Source organism: Pantherophis guttatus, chromosome 2 (genome assembly GCF_059756535.1).
Source record: "Pantherophis guttatus breed Tessera chromosome 2, ASM5975653v1, whole genome shotgun sequence".
Classification (NCBI taxonomy): Eukaryota; Metazoa; Chordata; class Lepidosauria; order Squamata; family Colubridae; genus Pantherophis; species Pantherophis guttatus.
In genome coordinates, this window is record NC_142064.1 from 224,677,402 (window position 1) to 224,699,467 (window position 22,066).

At 39.5% G+C, this 22,066-nt stretch overlaps 1 protein-coding gene across 5 annotated transcripts in view; it reads left to right on the forward strand.

Annotated features, from left to right (window-relative positions):
- Positions 1 to 22,066, forward strand: part of PLXNA1 (plexin A1) — a 395,502-nt gene that overhangs the window by 238,124 nt on the left and 135,312 nt on the right. For all 5 annotated transcript variants that reach the window (XM_060688304.2, XM_060688308.2, XM_060688309.2 and 2 more), the window contains exon 9: positions 17,798 to 17,912. In XM_060688304.2, the coding sequence (XP_060544287.2) occupies positions 17,798 to 17,912 (115 nt within the window). The remainder of the gene's footprint in view (positions 1 to 17,797; positions 17,913 to 22,066) is intronic.

Here is a 22,066-nt window from a genome sequence, read left to right on the forward strand (position 1 = left end):
TATGTTTGAAATATTTTTTGAAAACAACATGCTCTTTCTTTCTCCTTCATTGAATCTGCTTCTGAACCATATTAGGTTGTAAACTTGAAGCATACATTAGTTTGCTTTCTAGGGGGAAGAATGCAAGATCTCTTATTTCTAAACGTAATGTAATAAATCAGATTCTAAGCTATTTTTGCTTCTAATTTGTCAATATAGTCTGTGCACACACACACACACTCTGAGCACTTGCTTTTAGTGCACATTGCTGTTTATTCATATATTTAATTCATATAAATAAAAGAGAATCGGTTTGGTGTGTTAGTGAAGGTCTGGGCCTAGAAACCAAAAGATTATAAATTCTAATCCTGCCTTAAGTGTGACAGTCAGCTGGGTGACTGTCTGCCTTAAGCATGACAGTCAGCTGGGTCACTGGCTTTAGGCCTGTCATTTTCTCTCAGTCCAACTCAGTTTACAGATTTGTTTTTGTGGGGAAAATTGTAGGAAATAATATTATGTATGTTGACTGCCTTGTGTTACTTATAAAGTAATAGAGGCGAGATTTGAAAAATCTAGTAAGTACAAGTGTCATTTATATATGTAACATTCAGAATGGGCATTAAAAGTTATGTGGTTAATATGATCAAAGTATTCTTTGAGAGCCGCGGTGGCTCAGTGGTTAGAGTGCAGTACTGCAGGCTACTTCTGCTGATCACCGGCTGCCAGCAGTTTGGCAGATCGAATCTCACCAGGCTCAAGGTTGACTCAGTCTTCCATCCTTCCAAGGTCAGTAAAATGAGGACCCAGATTGTTGGGGGCGATATGCTGACTCTGTAAACTGCTTAGAGAGGGCTGTAAAGCACTGTGAAGTGGTATATAAGTCTAAGTGCTATTGCTATTGCTATTATTGGTCCAGCATGTTTTTTTCAACATGCGTGGCTGTCTGAATAGCTCTGAGCACTTTCAAATGTACTAAGGTATCAGCTGTTTTCTTTCATGTATTCTCAGCAACTAGTATTAAGAAACACTTTTATATCTCCTACAGTACTATGCATTCTGTAGCAAAGTAAATAGTTGAGCAGTATGATTAAGTAATGTCACATAAAAAGATATGTGATGATAAATAAAGGGTAGTGAACATTTCTTACAGTTGTACGCTTTGCGATACAATCAAGAGTACCAATATTGGTCTTTTCCTGATACTTACACTTCTCTTGGATATGTTTAGACATGATCACTTTCCAGATGGTGTATTAGGCACTTAATGGACATGTTCTAGGCAGGTTGCCACAAGATGATTATTTATGGTTTTTAATTTATAGAAGGTAGCTTTAATAAAACACCTGTGACTTGAAAAACACTACTTTTGTATTCATTCTGTCAGTTATTTACTTATAACTGAATGTTTTGCCTGTGAGTCCATTTTTAACCGAATCCTAATATATCAAAATGTTTGTCAAGGACCATGACAATATGTTGTGTACAAGCTTGATGGACTGAAGAACAGACTTTACTTAAGTCTGGAGATCCAGGGAGGTTCAGCTAGGCAGAAACTGAATTACCACAAAGATTATATTGTACATCATGCTAAGCAGTGTTTATAGAAAAACCTTTGTTTCTTGAACTATGTGTGTATTATCCACATTTTGGGGAAATTGGTGGTACCTTTCTGAGGAAGCATTATAATACAAACATAGAATTTGAACAGTTGGTTGCTAGTCATGGCCCTTTTTTTAGAATAGAAGAGGACATATATGGAATTAAAATGCAATTAATAAAGAGGATTATAGTTACCTACAGGCAGAAAGGACAGCTTTTTGAAGAAAGAATGATCACTAATTAGAAAACTAGGAGCAAAAGAAAAAATAGGAGTGTGTGTTACTGCTATCAAAAAACCCTCTGCAGATGGATGAAAATTTCGAATTATTAAAGGGGGTATTCTCAGTAACTTGGACAAATTGGAGCTGCTTCAGTAAAGCTGGCACAGTTAGTTGATATCAGCTGAAGAACTGTCATGATGTTCTCCAAAATCTCAGAATATTTGCGAGACAAATATACTGGACTGGGAAAAAATAGATTTGGGATCATTAAGTATAAAATACCCTTGCTTTCTTTCACCCTAACATTTGCAAAAGGTAGACCTGCTTGTACATTTTCTATAGCACCATTGGAAACAAAGGAAACCCTAAAAGTTCGGGAAAAATTCTTAAATTTGACAGATTTCCAAAAGGAGAGTTTTATCTAATAGAAGAATAAGTTAGAGTGTTAGTGCTATTCGGTTTTAGCAAGCAGAATAGTTAGGAAAATACTGTTTTGTCAGATTTAGAAATAGATTTCAGAAGATACAAAGGGACTGTTAAGATTTCACAAATCAAACCCTGAATTGTGTTTGGAAGATTAGGTGTGAAGACATACAATGTGTCCACAAGAATTGAGTGTGTGGACTCTGATGTGATTTTTTTCTTGGCAACTGTTGCCATTTGATGATAGATTATATTGTTCTACAAAAGCTGCTATGTAGCACGCAACCCTCGGTGGGTAAGGACTGTAGCTCAGTTGTAGAACATCTGCTTTCTTTGTCTGAATTATTTAGTCTTTAATATTCCAGTTTAAAAATGCAGATAGTATGAGATAGGACTCATAGAAACATAGAAAAGACTCAGCTGTATTTATCTTGGAATGTAACTATCAGAGTATGTAATGCTCATTAGGATTGGCTTAATTTCACCTAGTTTTATGGTTTAAGTGAGATGAATTGTCAGGACACTAAGAATTAGCATTTCTGGGAAAGAAATGGCAAATTGATGATAGTTCGCCTGAGAGTGGAGTCAATGACTGTGGCAGAATGAAGAATTGGTGTGCAAAGTCAACTCTTTGCAATTCATCTCTAGACAAGGAGAGGACTGGGATTGCCCATGAACTCTCCAGACAACTGCTCTTCACAAGGAAACTTGTGGTAGTCTCTGGCAGGTTCTCTGGCAGGTTTAAAGCACTGTGGGAAAATGCTGTTGTTTTGAAGGGGAAAAGCATGTGAGTTTGACTTACTAATATAGAATGGAACAAAATGCTTTTAACATTGGAGGATATTTTGGTGGGATTCAAATAATTTAACAACCAGTTGTTTGCTAGGTAGGCGTGGCTGGGTAAGCATGGCCAACTCGACGTCACTCACCACGCCTGGCCCCGCCTCCTGGCCGCTCGCCTCAAAGGTCTCAAAAAGATGCAATCTGTATTTATTTATTACTACTGAACATCACTTAACAGTGGCAAGGAAAAATCACAAAACTCACTTAAATCTTGCTTAGCACTGGAGATTTTGGCTCAGTTGTGGCATAAATCAAGGACTCCCCCTAATGAGAATGCAGGAAAAGGAGCCTACTTTTCTCACCACTTTGGGGTGACTTTCAAGAAACATTTCAAGATGAAAGATTTTGGGCGCAGGTGGTGGTGGTGTCGCTGAACCTGGTGTCAGTTGGTGTGGCAGCTGCACTCGGCCAAGAGTTGCCAGAGTGAAGCAGGGCAGCGCTCCCGGTGAGAAGACCCTTCAGTCGCTTCTCACACAAGGAGACAGGTGCTACCCGGCTGCCTTGGGAACGAGGGGGAATAAAGAGGCCATCCAGCAGGTCAAATGTTCACTTACTCACTTGCTTTGCTTGCCTGCCAACACTCTTAATAAGCTGCCTTTTCTCTTTCTGGCTCCCCTCATTCCAGTAGCACTCCCCTCTGTACTGTACTGTAAAGGCAGGAGGTGGGCGCACGGACTGAACACTTTGGTTTGTTTTGTAGGATCTGGAGCTTAGCAGGATCTTCTGTTTTAGAAAGCGGGTTGCACACCTTGCCCTGAAGCAAACTTTTCTTTGAAGCCTGAATGGCAGAGCACTGCACCATCTCTCCAGTTGTCCTTTGTATTTCCTGCCACCGCTACCCGCTGCCTTTTGCTGATCCAAGCTAAGAAACTTGAGTTTACTTCATGATTCTCGCCCTGCTGCCTTTCGGTCCTCCCCCCATCCTGCCTGTTAAATTTCTCATCCTACCCCAGGCTCTAGGCTCGATTTAGTGAGTTGAAGCAGACATGCTGGGTGGAGAGGGGAGAGCTGGTTTTTTTGGCTCAGGATTGATCTTGGCTGCCGCATTGGAGGTTTTATTAAAAGTTCTTTTTAAAAAGTACGGCAGCAGAGCCCTTCCCGGGGAGCAAAGCCTGGCATGGACGAACTGATCTGTCCCGAAGGCAAGCGCCACAATTTCCACACACCTCTGCCGGCCCAAGCATCCTGCCCTTCAGATCCCAGTGGGGCCAGTGCCTGGCGGCGGCAGTGCTATAAACATGAGGGCAGATGTGCACGCATGCACTGCAGTAGAGCAGTGATCTTGGCCCCGGTGCAGCGGTCTCCCAGAAGTGGCACATCTCCCCATCATGGCCTGAATGTGGAATCCAAGGCAGAGGAGAGGGTAAGCAGGCAGGCAGCAGGTGGGCAGAGACCCAATGGAAGGCGAGAGACAGGAACTGGCACATCCTCCCAAGAATGGAGGGTGAGCAGGTGGCATGTGGGTGGAAAGATGGCAAGAGCCAGGCCAAAAAGATGTCCGAGTCTTGCTGTGTCCACCCGAGGCGGTCCTTTGGCCGAGTGCTTTAACTTCACAGGCAGCCCCAATGAGCAGAGTGAATGAGGTGCCAAGATCAGCTGGGCCACATGGCCAGCATGGTAGGCTATGGCGAAGACAGGCAAGCGGGTGAGGCGCGGAGATCAACTGGGCTTCAGGGACCGCATGGTCTGAGCAAGCCAGTGAGCGAAGGAGCTGGGCTGCGGGCACTGGACTCTAGGCACTGGCCAAGGCGAGGCGAGATGATGAGTGACTGGGAGAGGCGGGGGGAGGAGGAGGGGCCAGCTAGTGGTGTGGTTTGCCGGTTCTCCGAGCTGTGCAAAATCTTAACAACCAGTTCGTCTGAACTGGCTAAAGCCCACTTCTGGATATTTGTGAACAATGTTTTTAGAGTTTTGTTTTAATCCTGCTTTTATTTTTTATAAATAACTCAAGGCAGTACTTAATACTTCTTCCTCTTGTTATTTTCATAACATCAAGAACCTTGTGAGGTACATTGCCCTGAGAGACTGTAACTAGCCCAAAGACACCCAGCAGATTTTTATGCCTAAGGCTGAAGTAGAACTCACACTTTCTGAGAATTTTAAAAATGTCTGTCATTATAGATATATTTTGTTTGGAAACTGGTATGGAAAAGGAACAATCTTTTCCAGGTAGGATTGAATCTGATTTGACAGTGGATTTAAAAATGATGGGCTATGGGTATGATATGGAAGGAGATGCTACAACGATATATAAATGAAACCAGTTGATGTTTTACCAAACACAGAGTGTCCTGGATAACATTCTTATGTTGGATATACAAAAAAAAAAAAAAAAAAAAAAAATCCTGTTAAAGTTTGTGAAGAATGGTGTTAGAAGGGACAAAAACAAAATGAGAACAAATCAAGTTCCAGAGTTCCAAGACTTCATTTGAGGGGATTAAGGACCATGATTGTTAAAAGTAAAAATAAGAAATTTTAAAAGTTTAAGATTGTTAAAAGTAAAAAGAAGAAATAGAAAGTTGGTTTATTTGATTAAGGTTAAAGTATATATGTCATTTGTAGTAAACCTCAATGGACTTTTACTGACCAGGACTGAATGATGAGGCTTTAAAGATGTGTATATAAATAAGAGATGAGCTCATTTGTTGTATTTTAAGGAAAGATGATACTTTACCAAATTGTTTATATTGGTTGCTATGGTGGGGGAGATAATGTCTTCACACATACTTTTCTTTCTTTTTTCCTTTTTTGCACTTTATTTTTTTTTCTTTATTTCTGGTTTGTATTAGTTTTTAATTAGCACAGATCATAATTAAGGTAGATAAGCTTATTGACCAACATCAAAACGTTACAGGTAGTTCTCGGCTTTGAACTGTTTGCTTAACAACTGGTCAAAGTCAGTGGTGGGTTGCCTCCGGTGGCCCTGCTCCAAACTAGTAGTAAAGGTAAGTAGAACCCACCTCTGGTCAAAGTTATAATCAACCTCCCAAACTTTGAATCTGGTCACATGATTCCTCAATCCTAGCCCAAGTACCCAGTCTCATTTTAGCCTAGATTAGCATATTCTGCAGACCCAACTTTTGAGCATTATAAATACCATTACTAGCACAGCAGAAGATAGCAGTATGGGGAGAAGGCTAAATCTTATTGTCCCCTCCTGAAAATATCTGTATCTCTTATTGTTGCCAAAACTGTCTTTGTTACCCATGCTGATACCAGATTCAACAGGCATCCCAGTTTGGTTTGGTAGTGGAGAGAAAAACAGTTACCAGCTTTTGCTTCTTCTGGGCAACACAATTTCATGGGCCTCTGAAGAAAATATTTCCTGGGATTAAGCTTTGAATCTTTTCTTTGTAGTCCGTCCAGATCAACATGATGAAATGGTAGAGGGTGCTAGAAATTAGATATTATACCTCTCATTACAGGTTATCCATTTCCTACTCAAATATTATTTTTAGCAGAGTACCCCAAAACAGGCACGTCAAGAACAGATAATGCTAAATATATGAAGTTTGAGGTAAACTTTGTTAGATTTTTTAAAAATAAGCATGTAGGAAGAGAAACTAGACTTTGATTTTAACCATGGTTTAGTATTTCTTACTTTGAGGAACAATATATTGCTTTATGAAATAAATCCAAATTATCTATAATGTATTAACATTGTAGGTTAAAGGACAGCAGGTAGACTATGCAACTAGTTGGAACAAACTGCCCTACATGTTTTCGTATGTTTTTCTTTTTGATACATTTCTGTAGTTTAAAATTTACAGTTCGAAAGCATGCAAAATGTGAGTAGATAAATAGGTACCACTTCAGTGGGAAGGTAAAAGTAATCCATGCACCTCGGCATATAGTCATGCTGGCCACATCCCCACAGAAATGTTTTCAGACAACAATGGCACCCTCATCTAAGAAATGGAGAAGAGCATTGCCCCCTAGAGCCAGAAACAATTGGACAGGGAAAAAGCCTTACCTTTACTTCAAAATAATATTTTTGAAATATTTTTGAAGACAAATATTACCTTATTAGATTAAATAGAAGATTTTTCATGTACTATTTGTTGCTCAAATAATAAACAGTTGAGTAACTGTTTTGGCTCACCTGGGAATTTTCAGTACTTGCCTTAACCTGTTTTAAGGCTCTTAAGTTTTTGCATTGTACTTTAATTTGGTAAAGAAGAAAGTGTTAGAAAATAAGGACTGAAAGACAATTATTACATATATACACATTCTGTAAACATTTTTTTTGACTATGGCCAATTACTTTATTTTTTGGTTTCCACAAACATCTATTCCTGCTTTAACATATACAGGTTTTTTTTGTAAGGACCTGGATGGAAATACCTAAGAGGAATGATTGGAAGTACTGAACATAAACCTGAACAATAGATTGTGGGATGATATGATAGTTATGGGCAAGCTGTGGTAGAGAAGATGGCGTAGACTTGTTCATTATTACTTCAGAAGACAAGATACAATAAACAAAATATCATATATTATACAATATTATGAAACCTGTTCAGTAATGGAACAGATGTCCTTAGAAGACATGGACTCTTGTTTCCTGAAAAATATTTCAGCAGATGATGGAATAGCCATTTCTTGAGAAGTAGGGATCCCTCCAGTGGATTGGAAAAGTTGAGCCATGGTGGCGCAGTGGTTAGAATGCAGTATTGCAGGCTAACTTTGCCCACAGCCAGCAGTTTGATCCTGACTGGCTTAAAATTGACTCAGCCTTCCATCCTTCCGAGGTCAGTAAAATGAGGGGGGCTGGGGCCGTCCCTGTAAAAGGAAAGCATTCGGCTGTGGGGCCAGCGGGCGAGGCTGGGCAACAAGCGGGCCATGGAGACGGCAGAGGCACTGGTGATGGGAACAGTATTGCTGCTGGGGCTCTACATCTTTAATCTCACCTTGTCATTTCTTCCATCCCTACCATCCATATAAATATATTTACAGTATAAGTTGAAAAAAATGTGGGGACAATGTGCATCCTTGTCTTTGTGAACCTGGTTCTTCAGAACAATAAGGCACTTTATTGACCTTAATATATTTTACATCCTGACTGACATTAAACGCCTTGCTGAAATAATCTTGTTCTACATTATATCCATTTTAAGTTAACTATGTGATGTGTCCCTCTGCCTTTTCCGAAATCTGTTCTTGGTATTTCTCCATATATGATTCTATCTTAAAAAAAAAAACTTATATGTATATAACTTGTATGATGAATTAGTGCAACATTTCAATAATTTGTACATTATCTTTTATCTCTCTTTTTTGGTATAAGTATAGGTATATCGATATATTTCAACTTTTAAACAGCATAGTCTTATTTCATATTTGTTGACATAGGGATGCTAGCACTTTAACTGCCTCTTTGCCTAAATATTTAAATTGATCAGTTAAGTTTCCTTCTGCACTTGATTCTTGTACCTTTGGCAGCTTTCTAGAAGTGTCAGTTATTGAATATATTCTCTCTACGTCATTCTGTAATCCATAAAGGATTTCAGCATATTCTTTTCATCTTCCTTTAATCCTGTTTGCCTCTTTCAGTTCACTTCCACGATTACTTGATTACCTACCTTAGCTATACATTTTCTTGTGATTTCTCTAGTCTTTTAAAACACCTGTCATTCCCTTGTTTTTGTTATTTACTTCTGCTTGTTAGATGTCTTCATCAAGAATCTTATCCTTTTTTGCTTGATGTTGAAAGTCTGTGTTGTTCTGTTTGTTGCCCAAGGCTTTCATGCTCCTTTTTTCCTGACTATTGTGATAGCTTGTACTGAAAGCCACTTGGATCTTTTCCTCTTTGAAATGTTCACATCTTTTCTTTCTTTCTTTCTTTTTTTTTTGCTGCTCCAGTTTTCAGTGTCTCCTATTTCTTTTCATTGTTCCCCTGGCTATGTGTATCAAATCTGTTCCTAGCACTAATCTTATATTTTGATTGTATGCAGACAGATCAAGTTTTCCTGGCACACTTTCCCTTTTTAATTTTCTACTTTTAACCTATATATTTCACACCAAATAATGTCATGTTCCATTCTACAATCTGTACCTTTTATGTTATACTCAATTTTGGATGAACAGTTAAACAATTTCGTGTTTGCCATATTGAGATCCTAAAATACTATTAATATTGATAGAATTTTTTGTTTGTTTGTTTGTTTGTTTTATTAGATTTATATACCGCCCTACTCCCGAAGGACTCAGGGCGGTGAACAGGCACAAAAATAAAATACATAGATACAAAAGTTAAAAGACATAATTAAAACCAGATTAAATAATTTAGCCCGAGACAATTAAAAAAACCCAATAATTTAAAACAGATTAAAATTTCGATTTAAAAGAATTTTAAAACAGGGGAGAAAATTAGGCCAGGCGGGCTTGCTGGAATAGGAGAATCTTAAGAGCATGGCGGAAAGTGCATAGATCCGGGATCCTCCGTATCTCTGGGGGGAGTTCGTTCCAGATAGTGGGTGCCCCCACAGAGAAGGCCCTCCCCCTGGGGGCTGCCAGTCGACATTGTTTAGCTGACGGCACCCAGAAGAGTTCCTCTCTATGAGAGCATACTGGCCGGTGGGAGGCTGCTTGTGGTAGTAGGTGGTCCTGTAAATAACCAGGTCCTAAGCCATGGAGCACTCTAAAGGTGGTAACCAAAACCTTGAAGCGCACCCGGAAGACCACCGGGAGCCAGTGCAGCTCGTGTAGGAGAGATGTCACACGGGAGCGCCATGTTGCTCCCATAACCACCCGCGCGGCCGCACTCTGTGCCAGTTGGAGTCTCCGGATGTTCCTCAAGGGGAGCCCCATGTGGAGAGCGTTGCAGTAGTCCAGGCAGAAAGTGACGAGGGCATGAATAACTGTGTGTAGGGAGTCCCGATCCAGAAAGGGATGCAACTGGCGAATCAGGCGAACCTGATGAAAAATCCTCCCGGTCACGGCCGTCAAGTGCTCTTCTAAAGACAGCTGTGAATCCAGGAGGACACCCAAGTTGCGAGCCCTCTCCGTGGGAGCCAGCGATTCGCCCCCAATAGTCAGCGATGGCGTCAACTGGCTATATCGGGACGTCGGAAACCACAGCCACTCGGTCTTGGATGGTTGAGCCTGAGCCTGTTTTACTTTTTTCTTACCTTCAATAGTTTAAGGTTTATAAATATTAGAAATGTTGATAAATTTAATCATATTATGAACATGATTAAATACATAGGAAATTTGCATTGGAAATGTTTCATTGAAATTGAGACCCTGTTTGGTCTACTGCAGAGGTGGGTTTCAGCAGGTTCTGACCAGTTCAGAGAACCGGTAGGAAAAATTCTGACTGCCCCCCCTCCCATCTATTCTCTGCTTCCCAAGTCCTGGCTGATCGGGAGGAAATGGGGATTTTTTTTTAAAAAAAATTTGATTTATATGCCGCCCTTCTCCGGAGACTCAGGGCGGCTTACAATGTGTTAAGCAATAGTCTTCATACTTTTGTATATTTATACAAAGTCAGCTTATTGCCCCCACAAACTGGGTCCTCATTTCACCTACCTTAGAAAGGATGGAAGGCTGAGTCAACCTTGAGCCTTGGAGAGATTTGAACCAGCAGTAAATTGCAGGCAGCTGTGTTAATAACAGGGTGCTTAGACCACTGTACCAGCAAGGCTCTATTTTGCAGTATCCTTCCCCTGGAGTGGGGAGGGAATGGGGATTTTGCTGTATTCTTCCCCTGCCACGCCCACCAAGTCACGACCATCAAGCCATGCCATGCCCACCAAGCCATGCCCTTGGAACCGGTAGTAAAAAAATTTGAAACCCACCACTGGTCTACTGGTTAAGCTACAGGCTAGAAAGCAGGAGACCATTAGTTCTAGTCCTGCCTTACCCATGGACACCAGCTGGGTGACCTTCTGCCAACTACTTACTCTCAACCCAACTCAGCTCAGAAAGTTGTTGTAGGAACAACAGGAGGAAGAAGGTAAATTGGATAGATTCTCTGCCTTGAATTATTTGCAAAATTAATAAAAGCTGGATACAAATAAAGTAATAAATAAAATTAGAAAATAATAGAAAGTATCAAGATTTAGCCTATTACAGTATAAAAGAAAGAAGAAAAGTAAAAGGAAAGAAAATGCCAAGGAGTATTTGCATTTGTGGCCCTTTCTGCTTCACATTTGAATAACTTGACAAGACCCTTGACAGGATCATTAGTCTTGCTCGCAAGATAATACTCTATGCATTCAGGAATCCTTCTGTCAATACCAGTCTGAGATTCAAGAGGAAGTGATTTACCCCTTTCAAATGAATTCATATATATAGAGTCCCTTCTTTTTGCCAAGTCACCAAGAAAAAAATTTGAACCAAAGTTGACCTATTACATGTGTCAAATGTGTTTGACATGTGTCAAACTTTTAGATGAACTCAAAAGTTTTTTAGGTGTTAGGTGATGAGGGGTGTTAAGCAGCAGAAATGGAAGCACTGAAAGAAATATGTATTTTAAATTAAATAATCTAAAAATATCTCAAAAGAACCTGGAGTCATAAGACACATAGTAAGAATAATAAGTTCAGGAAAATGTCCACATTTACCTGAAGATGTATTTTTCGTTATATATTATTTGTGTAGGAAAATTTTGATTAGGGTATTTATTACAGAATCTTTGCTCATCATAAAGAATATTGGTGCTTTCATTTCTTCCTTTAGTATTGTATTATAAGTGAATTGAAATAGAGCAGTGATGGCTAACCTTTTCTGGACCAAGTGCCCAAAGCGTGCATGTGTGTGGACGAATGTGCACTTGCATGCCTGAACTCTCAAAATGCAATGTGTGCGCAGTCCCCCACACACACCCTGCCCCTCGCATGCGTGCGTGGTCCCCTGCATGCACCCCACGCATGTGCCCCACTCCCGTGCATGCATGCACACCCCTGCACATGTCCCAGCCTATACATTCACGCAGAGACCTGAAGACCAGCTGGCCAGTGGGAGGTGCACATGCATGCATGGTGGAACTGAACTGGGGCGATGGCTTGTGTGCCTTCTCTGGCATGCATGCCATAGGTTCACCATCACAGAAATAGAGCATTTCATAAATTAGGCTAGCAATAGGAAATAGCAATACCCTACAGATGAAAGAAAGGTACGCCATATAGTTTCACAGGTGCAATGATTCCCAAACTGCTAAAATCAGCAGGATAGTCCTGCAATTAAGTGACTTGCTTGCCCCTTGTTATTTAGATATTGATGTTGTTGCTTGGATTTATGTGGATTTACTCATTTCACCCTAGTTTTTTTCTTCCTGTATCCTGTTACTCACAACCTCTTTTGACTTTTAAGTTTGTTTGTTTTTTTTAAAGAAAAAACAACATTTCTTTCATCCATGCTGCTGCTGGATGGCATTATTTGGCACTTTACTTCTGTTAATTCTGCTCAAAATTCATTCACAAAGGACTATAGAAGAAGTAAGTTTGTGGGCAGAGACTACCAAAAAATATTGCACTAGAGCCGTGATGGCGAACCTATGGCACGTGTGCCACAGGGGGCACACAGAGCCCTCTTTGTGGGCGTGCCAGCTGTCACCCCAGCCCAGCTCCACCACACATGAGTGTGCACCTCCCGCTGGCCAACTGGTCTTCAGGTCTCTGCTGCGCATGCACTGGGGGTGGGGCACTTGTGGGGGATGTGCATGCACATCAGGCGCAGTGCAGATTGGTGCAGGAGGCTTTCCAGGCCCAAAACGGGGCACAGCAGGTTCTTGTGCGACACCCCGTGCCCAGTTTAGGGCCTGGAAAGCCACTGCACCAACCTGAAAACCACGACGGGCATGAGGGGGTCCGTGTGATCACCCCATTTTGGGCCTGGAAAGCCTCCTGTACCAATCTGAAAGCCAAAATGGGGTATGGGGGCTGGGGTGCATGCGCAGGGGACACACATGCATGTGTGGAGGTGGGGCACATGCACCGGGGGGGGGCTTGCATTGCATTTTGGGGATTCGGGCACATCTGCGTGCATTCTTGCACTTGCGCTTTGGGTACTCAGCACCCAAAAGATTAGCCATCACTGCACTAGAGCAAGATCTTTGTGGTCCTTGAACATCAATTAGGTAATTATGGTTATCGGGTTTAAAAAAAACCCCTTCTGTAAACTAGCATAAATTCTGATATGCCTCACCCACTAATCTTGACTACAAAAGAAAGATTCACATAGCAGAATTCAGAAGTTTGTGTAGGACTGCAAGATTTTTTAGGAGCAAAAATCTTTGTTTCTTGGCTTAACAACATAGTATACATTTTTTTAAGCTCTCCTTAGAAAATTTTTAAATGTAATTAACAGGCAAAGACTTTGCATCTCTTATTAATTTCTATTTTGAGAGAGTATTTAAAAATAAATTGTTTTCTTTATGTGATTCTTACATTCTATATTCCCTCATGAAAGCTTATGGATATGTATGCAAGCATAATTATAAATATTATTATTTTTTCCTATTTGCAAAGATGTTCTCCACTAGAGGGCATCGTGCCCTCCAATATTTCCCATGAAGCTTTGAGACTTTTTTATAGCGCTTTTTATATCTTATATAGCACTGTTTCCAGAATTGCATTAATATCCAATATAATGCCAAATCATATGAACCTGACCTCAGGCAAGCGTGAGAATCAATCATAATTAATTTGAAAAATTCCGCACGCAGATGCTTTGAAACCAACTTAAAAATGGCAGCAGTGAAAGAAACAAAAGTGACCCTGATTGTCTAAAAATATAAACCATAACTTTTGAAGGATGGTATTTCTATTCTCATTATCTCAGATTTAATGGGCTTTTTACAAAAATGTGAAATCCTGTCTAGCCAATTCGCAAACCCAAATAGAAATTTAATTAACACATTTCAAGTATCGCTTTGTAGCAGAGATGGAAATAGTACTTCCGTCTAGCTTTCCCCCCCCCCCTCAGAATCTTTCCATTCATTCTAGATCAGATTAATCAATTTATGGCTTTACTTACCGGAAATGCTGCTTGTGAAGAGATTACCTGGACTAGATGAAAGGATTTGAGTATTACCTCTTAAACAATACCTAAGTTTGAAAGGAAGATTGGGCTTGAGCCTATTATGACTGATTTGAGCCGGTTTGAACAAATATGTAAGTTGTGGAAATGCAGTTACTTTCTCTAAACATTAAAAAATGTTTAGTCCCTGAATATTGACAGTAAACAATGTTCACCCCAGGAAAAAGGAGAGATGGAACAGATGGTGTCAGGCTGTCAAGCAACCTGCTGCTGAAACATAAACAGATAGGGATGACATATGGATATAGGGGATAAACTCCCAAACATGCTATAATGCTTAATTTTGAATGAAGCATATTCAGATCTCAATAGAAGTATGAAGAGTCTCCCTGGCTCTTATACTTTGGTAAAATAAAGAACCTCAGTGGATATTGCCAGGGTGATCAGTTGAGATGAAAAGTATTTCTTTTTCCTTAGCAGTGGCAGAGGAAAAACTTCCAAAAAAGAAGGAAGGATGTTAATAGATATTGGTGCCCCGACTACCCACTAATAAACCCCAATAGAGGTTACATTTAGTTTCTCACATAGAACTATTTTATTCCTGCTTAAAGAATTAATGGTGGCACTGGAGTAATTCACTTTCATTTTCACATGATTATACTCTCAAACATAAATATTATTGCATTAAACTCACCCATTAATTAAGTGAACTTAACAAAAGTCTAGTTATATAATACATGTGTATTATATTATAAGCAGGTAGCCCTTGCTTACTCACTACCCTGTGCAGCCATCACTTGAAGTTACAGCAGTGGTAAAAAAAACAACTTTGTGACCAATCCTTGCATTTACAGCCATTGCAGTGTCACATGCACACCGTTTGTGTGCTTCACAACAGGCGCACATTTACAACTGTTACACATCTTTCAGTCATTGATCACCATTCACATACTTTGTAACTGGCACACATTTTTGCTTGTGACAAGCAGAATTAATACTGTACAATATGGAAGGTGGAAATAAAATCATATGCGTGTCTCCTTCACCCCGCCAGATAAATAGAATGATTCTCAGAGCTGTTGATTTTTATGAGCATCTCAAAAATGAATTCAGCTGATGTTTCACAGATGAGATTGGATGTCAGATCTATGTACTATCTCAGTGATGGCTAACCTTTTTTGGACCGAGTGCCCAAAGTGCATGCCCGAACCCCCAAAATGCAAAGCATGCACAGCCCCCATGCATGTGACCCACCCCTGCACATGCACATCCAAGACCCGAAGACCAGCTGGCAGGTGGGAGGTGTGGACGATGCATGGCGGAGCTGAATTGGAGCGACGGCTCGCGTGCCCACAGAGAGGGCATTGTGTGCCATCTCTGGCACGGGTGCCATGGGTTCGCCATCACGGTACTATCTTATCTAACTGCTTCTGTTACTATATCTCTTTTGACACAAAGTTGGGCAATTTTTATGTTTTTCCCTCATGGGGGTTTATTTGCTGATGCAAGAGGTATTAATAATTAGAAAAGGCTATATGGCCCAGTGAGTTCAAAGCAAGTGCATGGGACTGAGAATTTTGCATTGTACCCACTGAAGCCAAATGGTGTCCCCATAGTGCTGAATGTTTTTGTCATCACATGGTACATAACATCTTTTGAATCTGATATGCAAGGATTAACTTCATACATTCTTTATGTAAAATATTTAGTAGTTTCTTTCCAGATAATGAAATTATTCCATATTTTGCCTACCAATTATGACTGTACCATTTTAGGTATTAATGCATAATCACACATGCATTTGAGTATGATATATGTGATGTATAAATAGATGAAATAAACAAACATGTTTGTTAAATCTGTTTTTTGATTTGGGAATGAAAACACAAATAAACACAAATAAACTTCAAGAAAATAGCTATTTTTTTGTATCTTTAGCAATGATACCAATGTTCTACAATTGTTTGGTTACTCAACTTTAGTAAGTGGGTTGAAGTGGGTGGATTAACGATTAACTCTGATTTGAATTACCTAGTTACAGTCAGGGCAACCCATCTCCTGATTATTTTTCTTAACAAGACTTTATTCACATGGCTCTCCAAAGCTTTAGAAATATGGGAATTGATTTAATTTCTCCTCGGGCCTCATACAAATCTTCATTTCTCTGAATGCTGAGATCAAAAACATTTGCCTGAATAAGATGACAATTGAAAACATATCACATTTACAGCAAACCCAGACAGTAGCATTCTGTTTTTGCAGGTATAATTGGGCCCTGGTGTACCAGAGACTGGGGAATATGATTTCTAGGATATCTATTTATCTGATGTTTCTGGATTAGTAGCAGCCCTAACTATTGTCAGTATGAGAAAGAAAGCTGCTACTGATTTTAAAACAAAAAATAGAGTTCTGTTTACTTCACCTGTTTGTTTCCCTTCCTTCCCCCTTCCCATACATATCACAAATGAAGACTACCAACGAGATCCTGAATTTTTCTCTCCAATGTGAACAAAGCAGAGGCAAATGGGAATGAAGATCAAAAACTCATAAATAAACTTGAGATTACAGGCTTGATCATTGGGGGAAATGAAGTTAAAGAATTCTTAATCTATCAAAAGCCCCACTAACTCTTTTGAGCCCTGGTGGTGCTGTGATTAAAATGCAGTATTGTAGGCAAAACTCTGCCCACAGTGGCCTGTAATTCAATCTTGATGGACCTCAGGGTTGATTCAGCCTTCCATCTTTTCAAAGGGTATACAGTACGCACAGAAGCAACATAAGTTGATAATAGAAGACATTGTAGTATGTTTTTATAATAAGATTTAAAAAATGATTCTTCAAATGTTAATCTGACTCAGATTTTGCATTAACTGTATATATTTTTTCCTGGAATGATTCTATATTACATTTTTCAGGGGTTTTCTCCACTCAGTGGAACTCTCTTGTTTTGCTATCTGTTTATTTAAATTGCTTTTCATACATCCCAAAATAAAGCTCATAAAAATCTGTGACTCAACCCATAGTGCATATCGATGGAAAGAAAGAATTGTAATGCTGCCAAGTTAGAAGCCGAGGTCATTGGGGCACAGATTTAACCACACGGAAAGCATTATGAGGCCCCAGTGTGGAGAAAGGAGAAGGCGGTTGACACAAGGGCTAAGGAATGTGAATATTAAACTGTGACATTTGTAAAGTTCTGTATTTGCAGTCACTGAAGGTGGTGTCTTAGCTTCTTTATAGTGTTCTCATCTTCGATTCAGTAGTGAACTCGGTTGTCTCAACATGGAACTAAGGATGTAAAACTGTGGAAAAAGACTCGGAGGGCCCTGTAAGGGACATTTTTCATTGACATTTCACTCTGTATCCTATTATGATCCTAAGGAATGATGTGTTTCTACCATTGCCATTTTATGATTTGTATTATATGACAAACATTTTGCCAAAAAGCCACTGAGGCTTTTAGCAACAATAGAGATGTCAATACTTATGGCTCTATCCAGATGTTAATCCACTGTCCTAACCTATAAAATCTTCCCCACAGGTTCCATTGTATAGTACAAGTTTTTCATTTCTTGGCCTGATGTTCATTTCTTCGCTTATTGTATATATTGTCAACACTTTCTGGATCTTTGTCATGAGCCACTTTTGTTTATGACACACTGCTAGTAATAATGAAAAAAACACACTCTTATGTAATCAAGGTGTTTCTGAAAGTATTAATGCTTGCCTTCTTCTTCTTTTTTTAACAGCTGCCTGTCCTGTGTGAATGGATCCTTCCCTTGCCACTGGTGTAAATATCGTCACATTTGTACTCACAATGCAGCAGACTGCTCCTTCCTTGAAGGCCGTGTAAACATGTCTGAGGTATATACCCAAGTCTGCCTTTTTTTGCTCTGTGTTACAGTTCATCTGCTTTCTTGTCCTGTCTCTTTTTTCATTTCTTAGATGATACAGCCCAAAGCCCCATTTCATTTAAAGAAGGATCAAATCCTGGGTTGAAAAATAATAGTAATCATTTGATTCAATATTGGGTAATCCATATCTACTTAGGCATCAGAATAAGAAAAGGCTGAAGAGATTTGAAAGAATGAGAAAGAAGATTTTGAAAGTCAGGCCATGCAAGGAAAAGTTGAAAGACATCATAATGTGTTGCTGTGCAGTAGAGATTTAGACAAAGATGTGAAAGTACATCTACAAAATGGGTGGAATGTGGGCAAACCTAGAGGTATGCATGGTATTGGGTGCCTCTAGGTTTTCCCTTGTTACACCCCTGTTATGCAAGCTGCATAGACCGTCTAATTTCATTTCAGGTGCAATTCAAGGTTCTGGTCATTATCTTTAAAGTTCTACGTAGCATAGGACCAGGAACAGGATCAGGCTATTTGCAGGACTGCCTTTTTTTGACATATTTGTCCATCCCACTAGATTGAGTAGGAAGGGCATGCTCGAGATCACTCTCTGAAACATTATCATCTAATGCAGTGGTTCTCAACCTTCCTAATGCCGTGACCCTTTAATACAGTTCCTCATATTGTGGTGACCCCCAACCATAAAATTATTCCTAAAACCATTGAAAATATGTATTTTCTGATGGTCTTAGGCGACCCCTGTGAAAGGGTCATTTGACCCCCAAAGGGGTCCTGACCCACAGGTTGAGAACCACTGATCTAATGGAACCTTGGAAGTAGCTTTATCTCTGGCTGCCCTCCTTTATAGAATACATTCCCTTCAGCAATCCAGAAGGCCCCCATTCTTTTAGTGTTCCAGAAGGCCATTAAAACTTTGCTGTTTACTCAGGTACCGGGGTAGAGTGTTAAAGCCTGTGAAGGATTGTTGGGGCACCCTGGAAAATTGATTGAGGCACTGGGTTTTTAGGTGTTTTTTTAAATGGTTTTTATAGTTTTATTGTTGTGAGCTACCCAGAAAGGTGAGTGACCATAAACATACCAATCTTTTAAAATAAAATATAACATTAAAATATATAATAGTATAGAAAGGGAACTAATTTGCTTATTTTTTGTAAGGTAAAGGTAAAGGCTTCCCTTGCACATACGTGCTAGTTGTTCCCGACTCTAGGGGGCGATGCTCATCTCCGTTTCTAAGCCAAAGAGCCAGTGCTGTCCGATAACAATTCTGTGGTCATGTGGCTGGCATGATTAAATGCCAAAGGTGCACGGAATGCTGTTACCTTCCCACCAAAGGTGGTCCCTATTTTTCTACTTACATTTTTTATGTGCTTTCAAACTGCTAGGTTGGCAGAAGCTGGGACAAGTAACGGGAGATCACCCCGTTACGTGGCACTAGGGATTTGAACCACCAAACTGCCAACCTTTCTGATCGACAAGCTCAGCTTGTCTTAGCCACTGAGCCACCGCCTCCCCTTGTTTTTATGTAATTCTTCATAAATATTTGTAGACATCTTCTCTGTACATTTTATACGTAAAAAAATATGTATTGTTTTCATGGCATTTAGTATGAAGTAAGCATTATGGGGAAGGGCATTCCAAAGCTTCCCAAAAGTTGATCCAGAGATTTAAGCAGACATGACATTTGCTAGATAAACCTTGTTGTCTTGTTTATCATGCATATGGTGGAATGCTCTGTTTAACAAAGAATCAGAGTCTTTCAAGAACCAGAGGATTTAACTTCTTTATCCTTTTGTAGTTTCCTCTTAGAGTCCCTGTGCAAACCATTAAGAAAGAAGCCCACAGGCCAGCAAGTCAATTTCAGAGAGGTCACGGTTATGTTCACTAGGACCCTTTCTTCCTTTTTCTTCTCTCATCTTTATCAGACTGTCAATTTAGCCTTCAGGCATTTTATAAGCTCTTTTTCTTGCTCCATTATCTGAGAGGACTCTTCCAACCAAAATAAGTTGTAATGGTGGATAGTTTTTTTTTTTTTTTCAAATTACTTATAAACCGGCTTTCAGGAAATCATATGTATGTTTACATCTAAAGTCTTAAGGAAAATTGTAACACATAGCTTAAGTAAAACATCAGTTTAAAAAAAATGCCCTGATTTTATATATCTATTCCACCTTAGTTATTAACCTGAGTGATTAAAGTATTTGAACTGTCAAGGAGAATCAATAATTGTAAGTGACGGCACATGCCCTGCAGAAATGAGTCAGCTTAAAGCAAATTCTATCTTCAAACCATAATTTGAATAATTTGGAGCTTTTATCATTTGGCTTACTCCCCTAAGGGATGGCTTTTGATCTGCAAGGGGACAAAAATGCTGAAATCTAATGATACATTGGATAATAAACTTCAATAACAGGGTGGCTCTATATCATCCTGGGTTTCTTCTTTATTATAAAGCAAATGACTTTTATATTTCTTATCAAGTGCTAATTCTTGCTACTCCACAGCAACTAATTTCTGTCTTGTGTTTATTTATTTATTTTATTTATGCACCAAATTTATAGCTGCCCATCTCACGAAAAGTGAATTTTATCCACATGATTTGGATAAGTAGCAAAGTCTGTAAATTTACCTGGGTTTATCAGTTCTGTATATTGAAACATCTCATGTTAGTTGGTTTGGAGAAAATATCCTGTTTAAGAATAAGACTAATTATACTCCTTGTTAAAGCAAGGTGAGCTACTGACAAATATTCCTGGCGAAATACCAGTCTGAAAAGTCAAATTCAGTGCAATTCTATGGATATGGTATATTTACCGTTCTTTAAAATGAAGGGTAAATTTAAAATATAGAAGTATATAACAAAACAGAGTTGGAAGGGACCTTGGAGATCTTTTAGTCCAACCCCCTGCTCAAATTCTATAACATTTCAGACAAACAGCTGTCCAGTCTCTTCTTAAAAACCTCCAGTTTTGGACCACCCACCCACAACTTCTAAAGGCAAGCTCTTCCACTTGTTTATGTTCTCATGTTTTTACGTCAGGAAATTTCTCCTTAGTTCTCTTCTTGATTAGTTTTCATCCATTGCTTCTTGTCCTGTCTTCAGGTGCTTTGGAGAATAGGTTGGTTCCCTTTTCTTTGATCCTTCTTTTCATTAAACTAGATATACCCAATTCCTGCAACTGCTCTTCATATGTTTTAGCTTCCAGTCCTCTAATCATCTTTGTGCTCTTCTCTGCACTCTTTCTAGAGTCTCAACATCTTTTTTATATTGTGGCAACCAAAGCTGGGTTGCAATATTCCAAGTGTGGCCTTACAAAGGCATTACAACATTGCACTAACACTTCACATGATCTTGAGTCTCTCTCTGTGTTAATGCAGCCTAGGACTGTGTTTACTTTTTTGGCAGCTGCAGCACACTGCTGGCTCATATTTAAGTGATTGTCTGCAATGTCAAGGCTTGAAATGTTCTGCCTGGTGACAGTTCAGTAATGTTCAGCATTATTTCATTTAGAGCAGACAGGTACAACTCATATCACAGAAAAGACCATACTGATGCAATAAAAATAATAGTGGGCTGCCTAGGAGTAGCTGGTGGGCTGATGTGTGTTCAGTGACTAACTGTGCAGCAACAGCAACAGCAATGTCGCTGAGGATTGGAGGCATCAGAGGAGAGGTGGTTAAGAAAAAATAGTGGTGGTAATGGAGCCTTCCTGATGATGGTAACTTTTAGCAACGGGATTTGTTAAATTTTCAAAAAAATGCTGCACAAGGCTGCTTGGTGGGTTGCATGTGGCTTTGGGTCATATGATGTGCAGGCCTACTCTAGATTTTAAGGTTAGAATGTAGATAACCTGCAAATAGATTTATCCATTAAAAACATGCAACAAAAACTAGAAGGTACAAGTATGAATCACCAAAGACTTAATGTCGGTAATCTCCAGCTCTGATGGAAAGGTCTCTGAGGCTACCTTCATTGGTAGTTCTGAAGACAACGATGTGGTATCTCATAGAAACAAGATGAATTGGACTGTTTAGGGCCATTTATTGTAATTTTATATCTTTCAATTTGTCACCTTGGTTTATGAGCTAGGCAGATAATTATCTGCCTATTTGTTTATGAAGAAATTCACCATAAGAACCTGGAGCAAATTA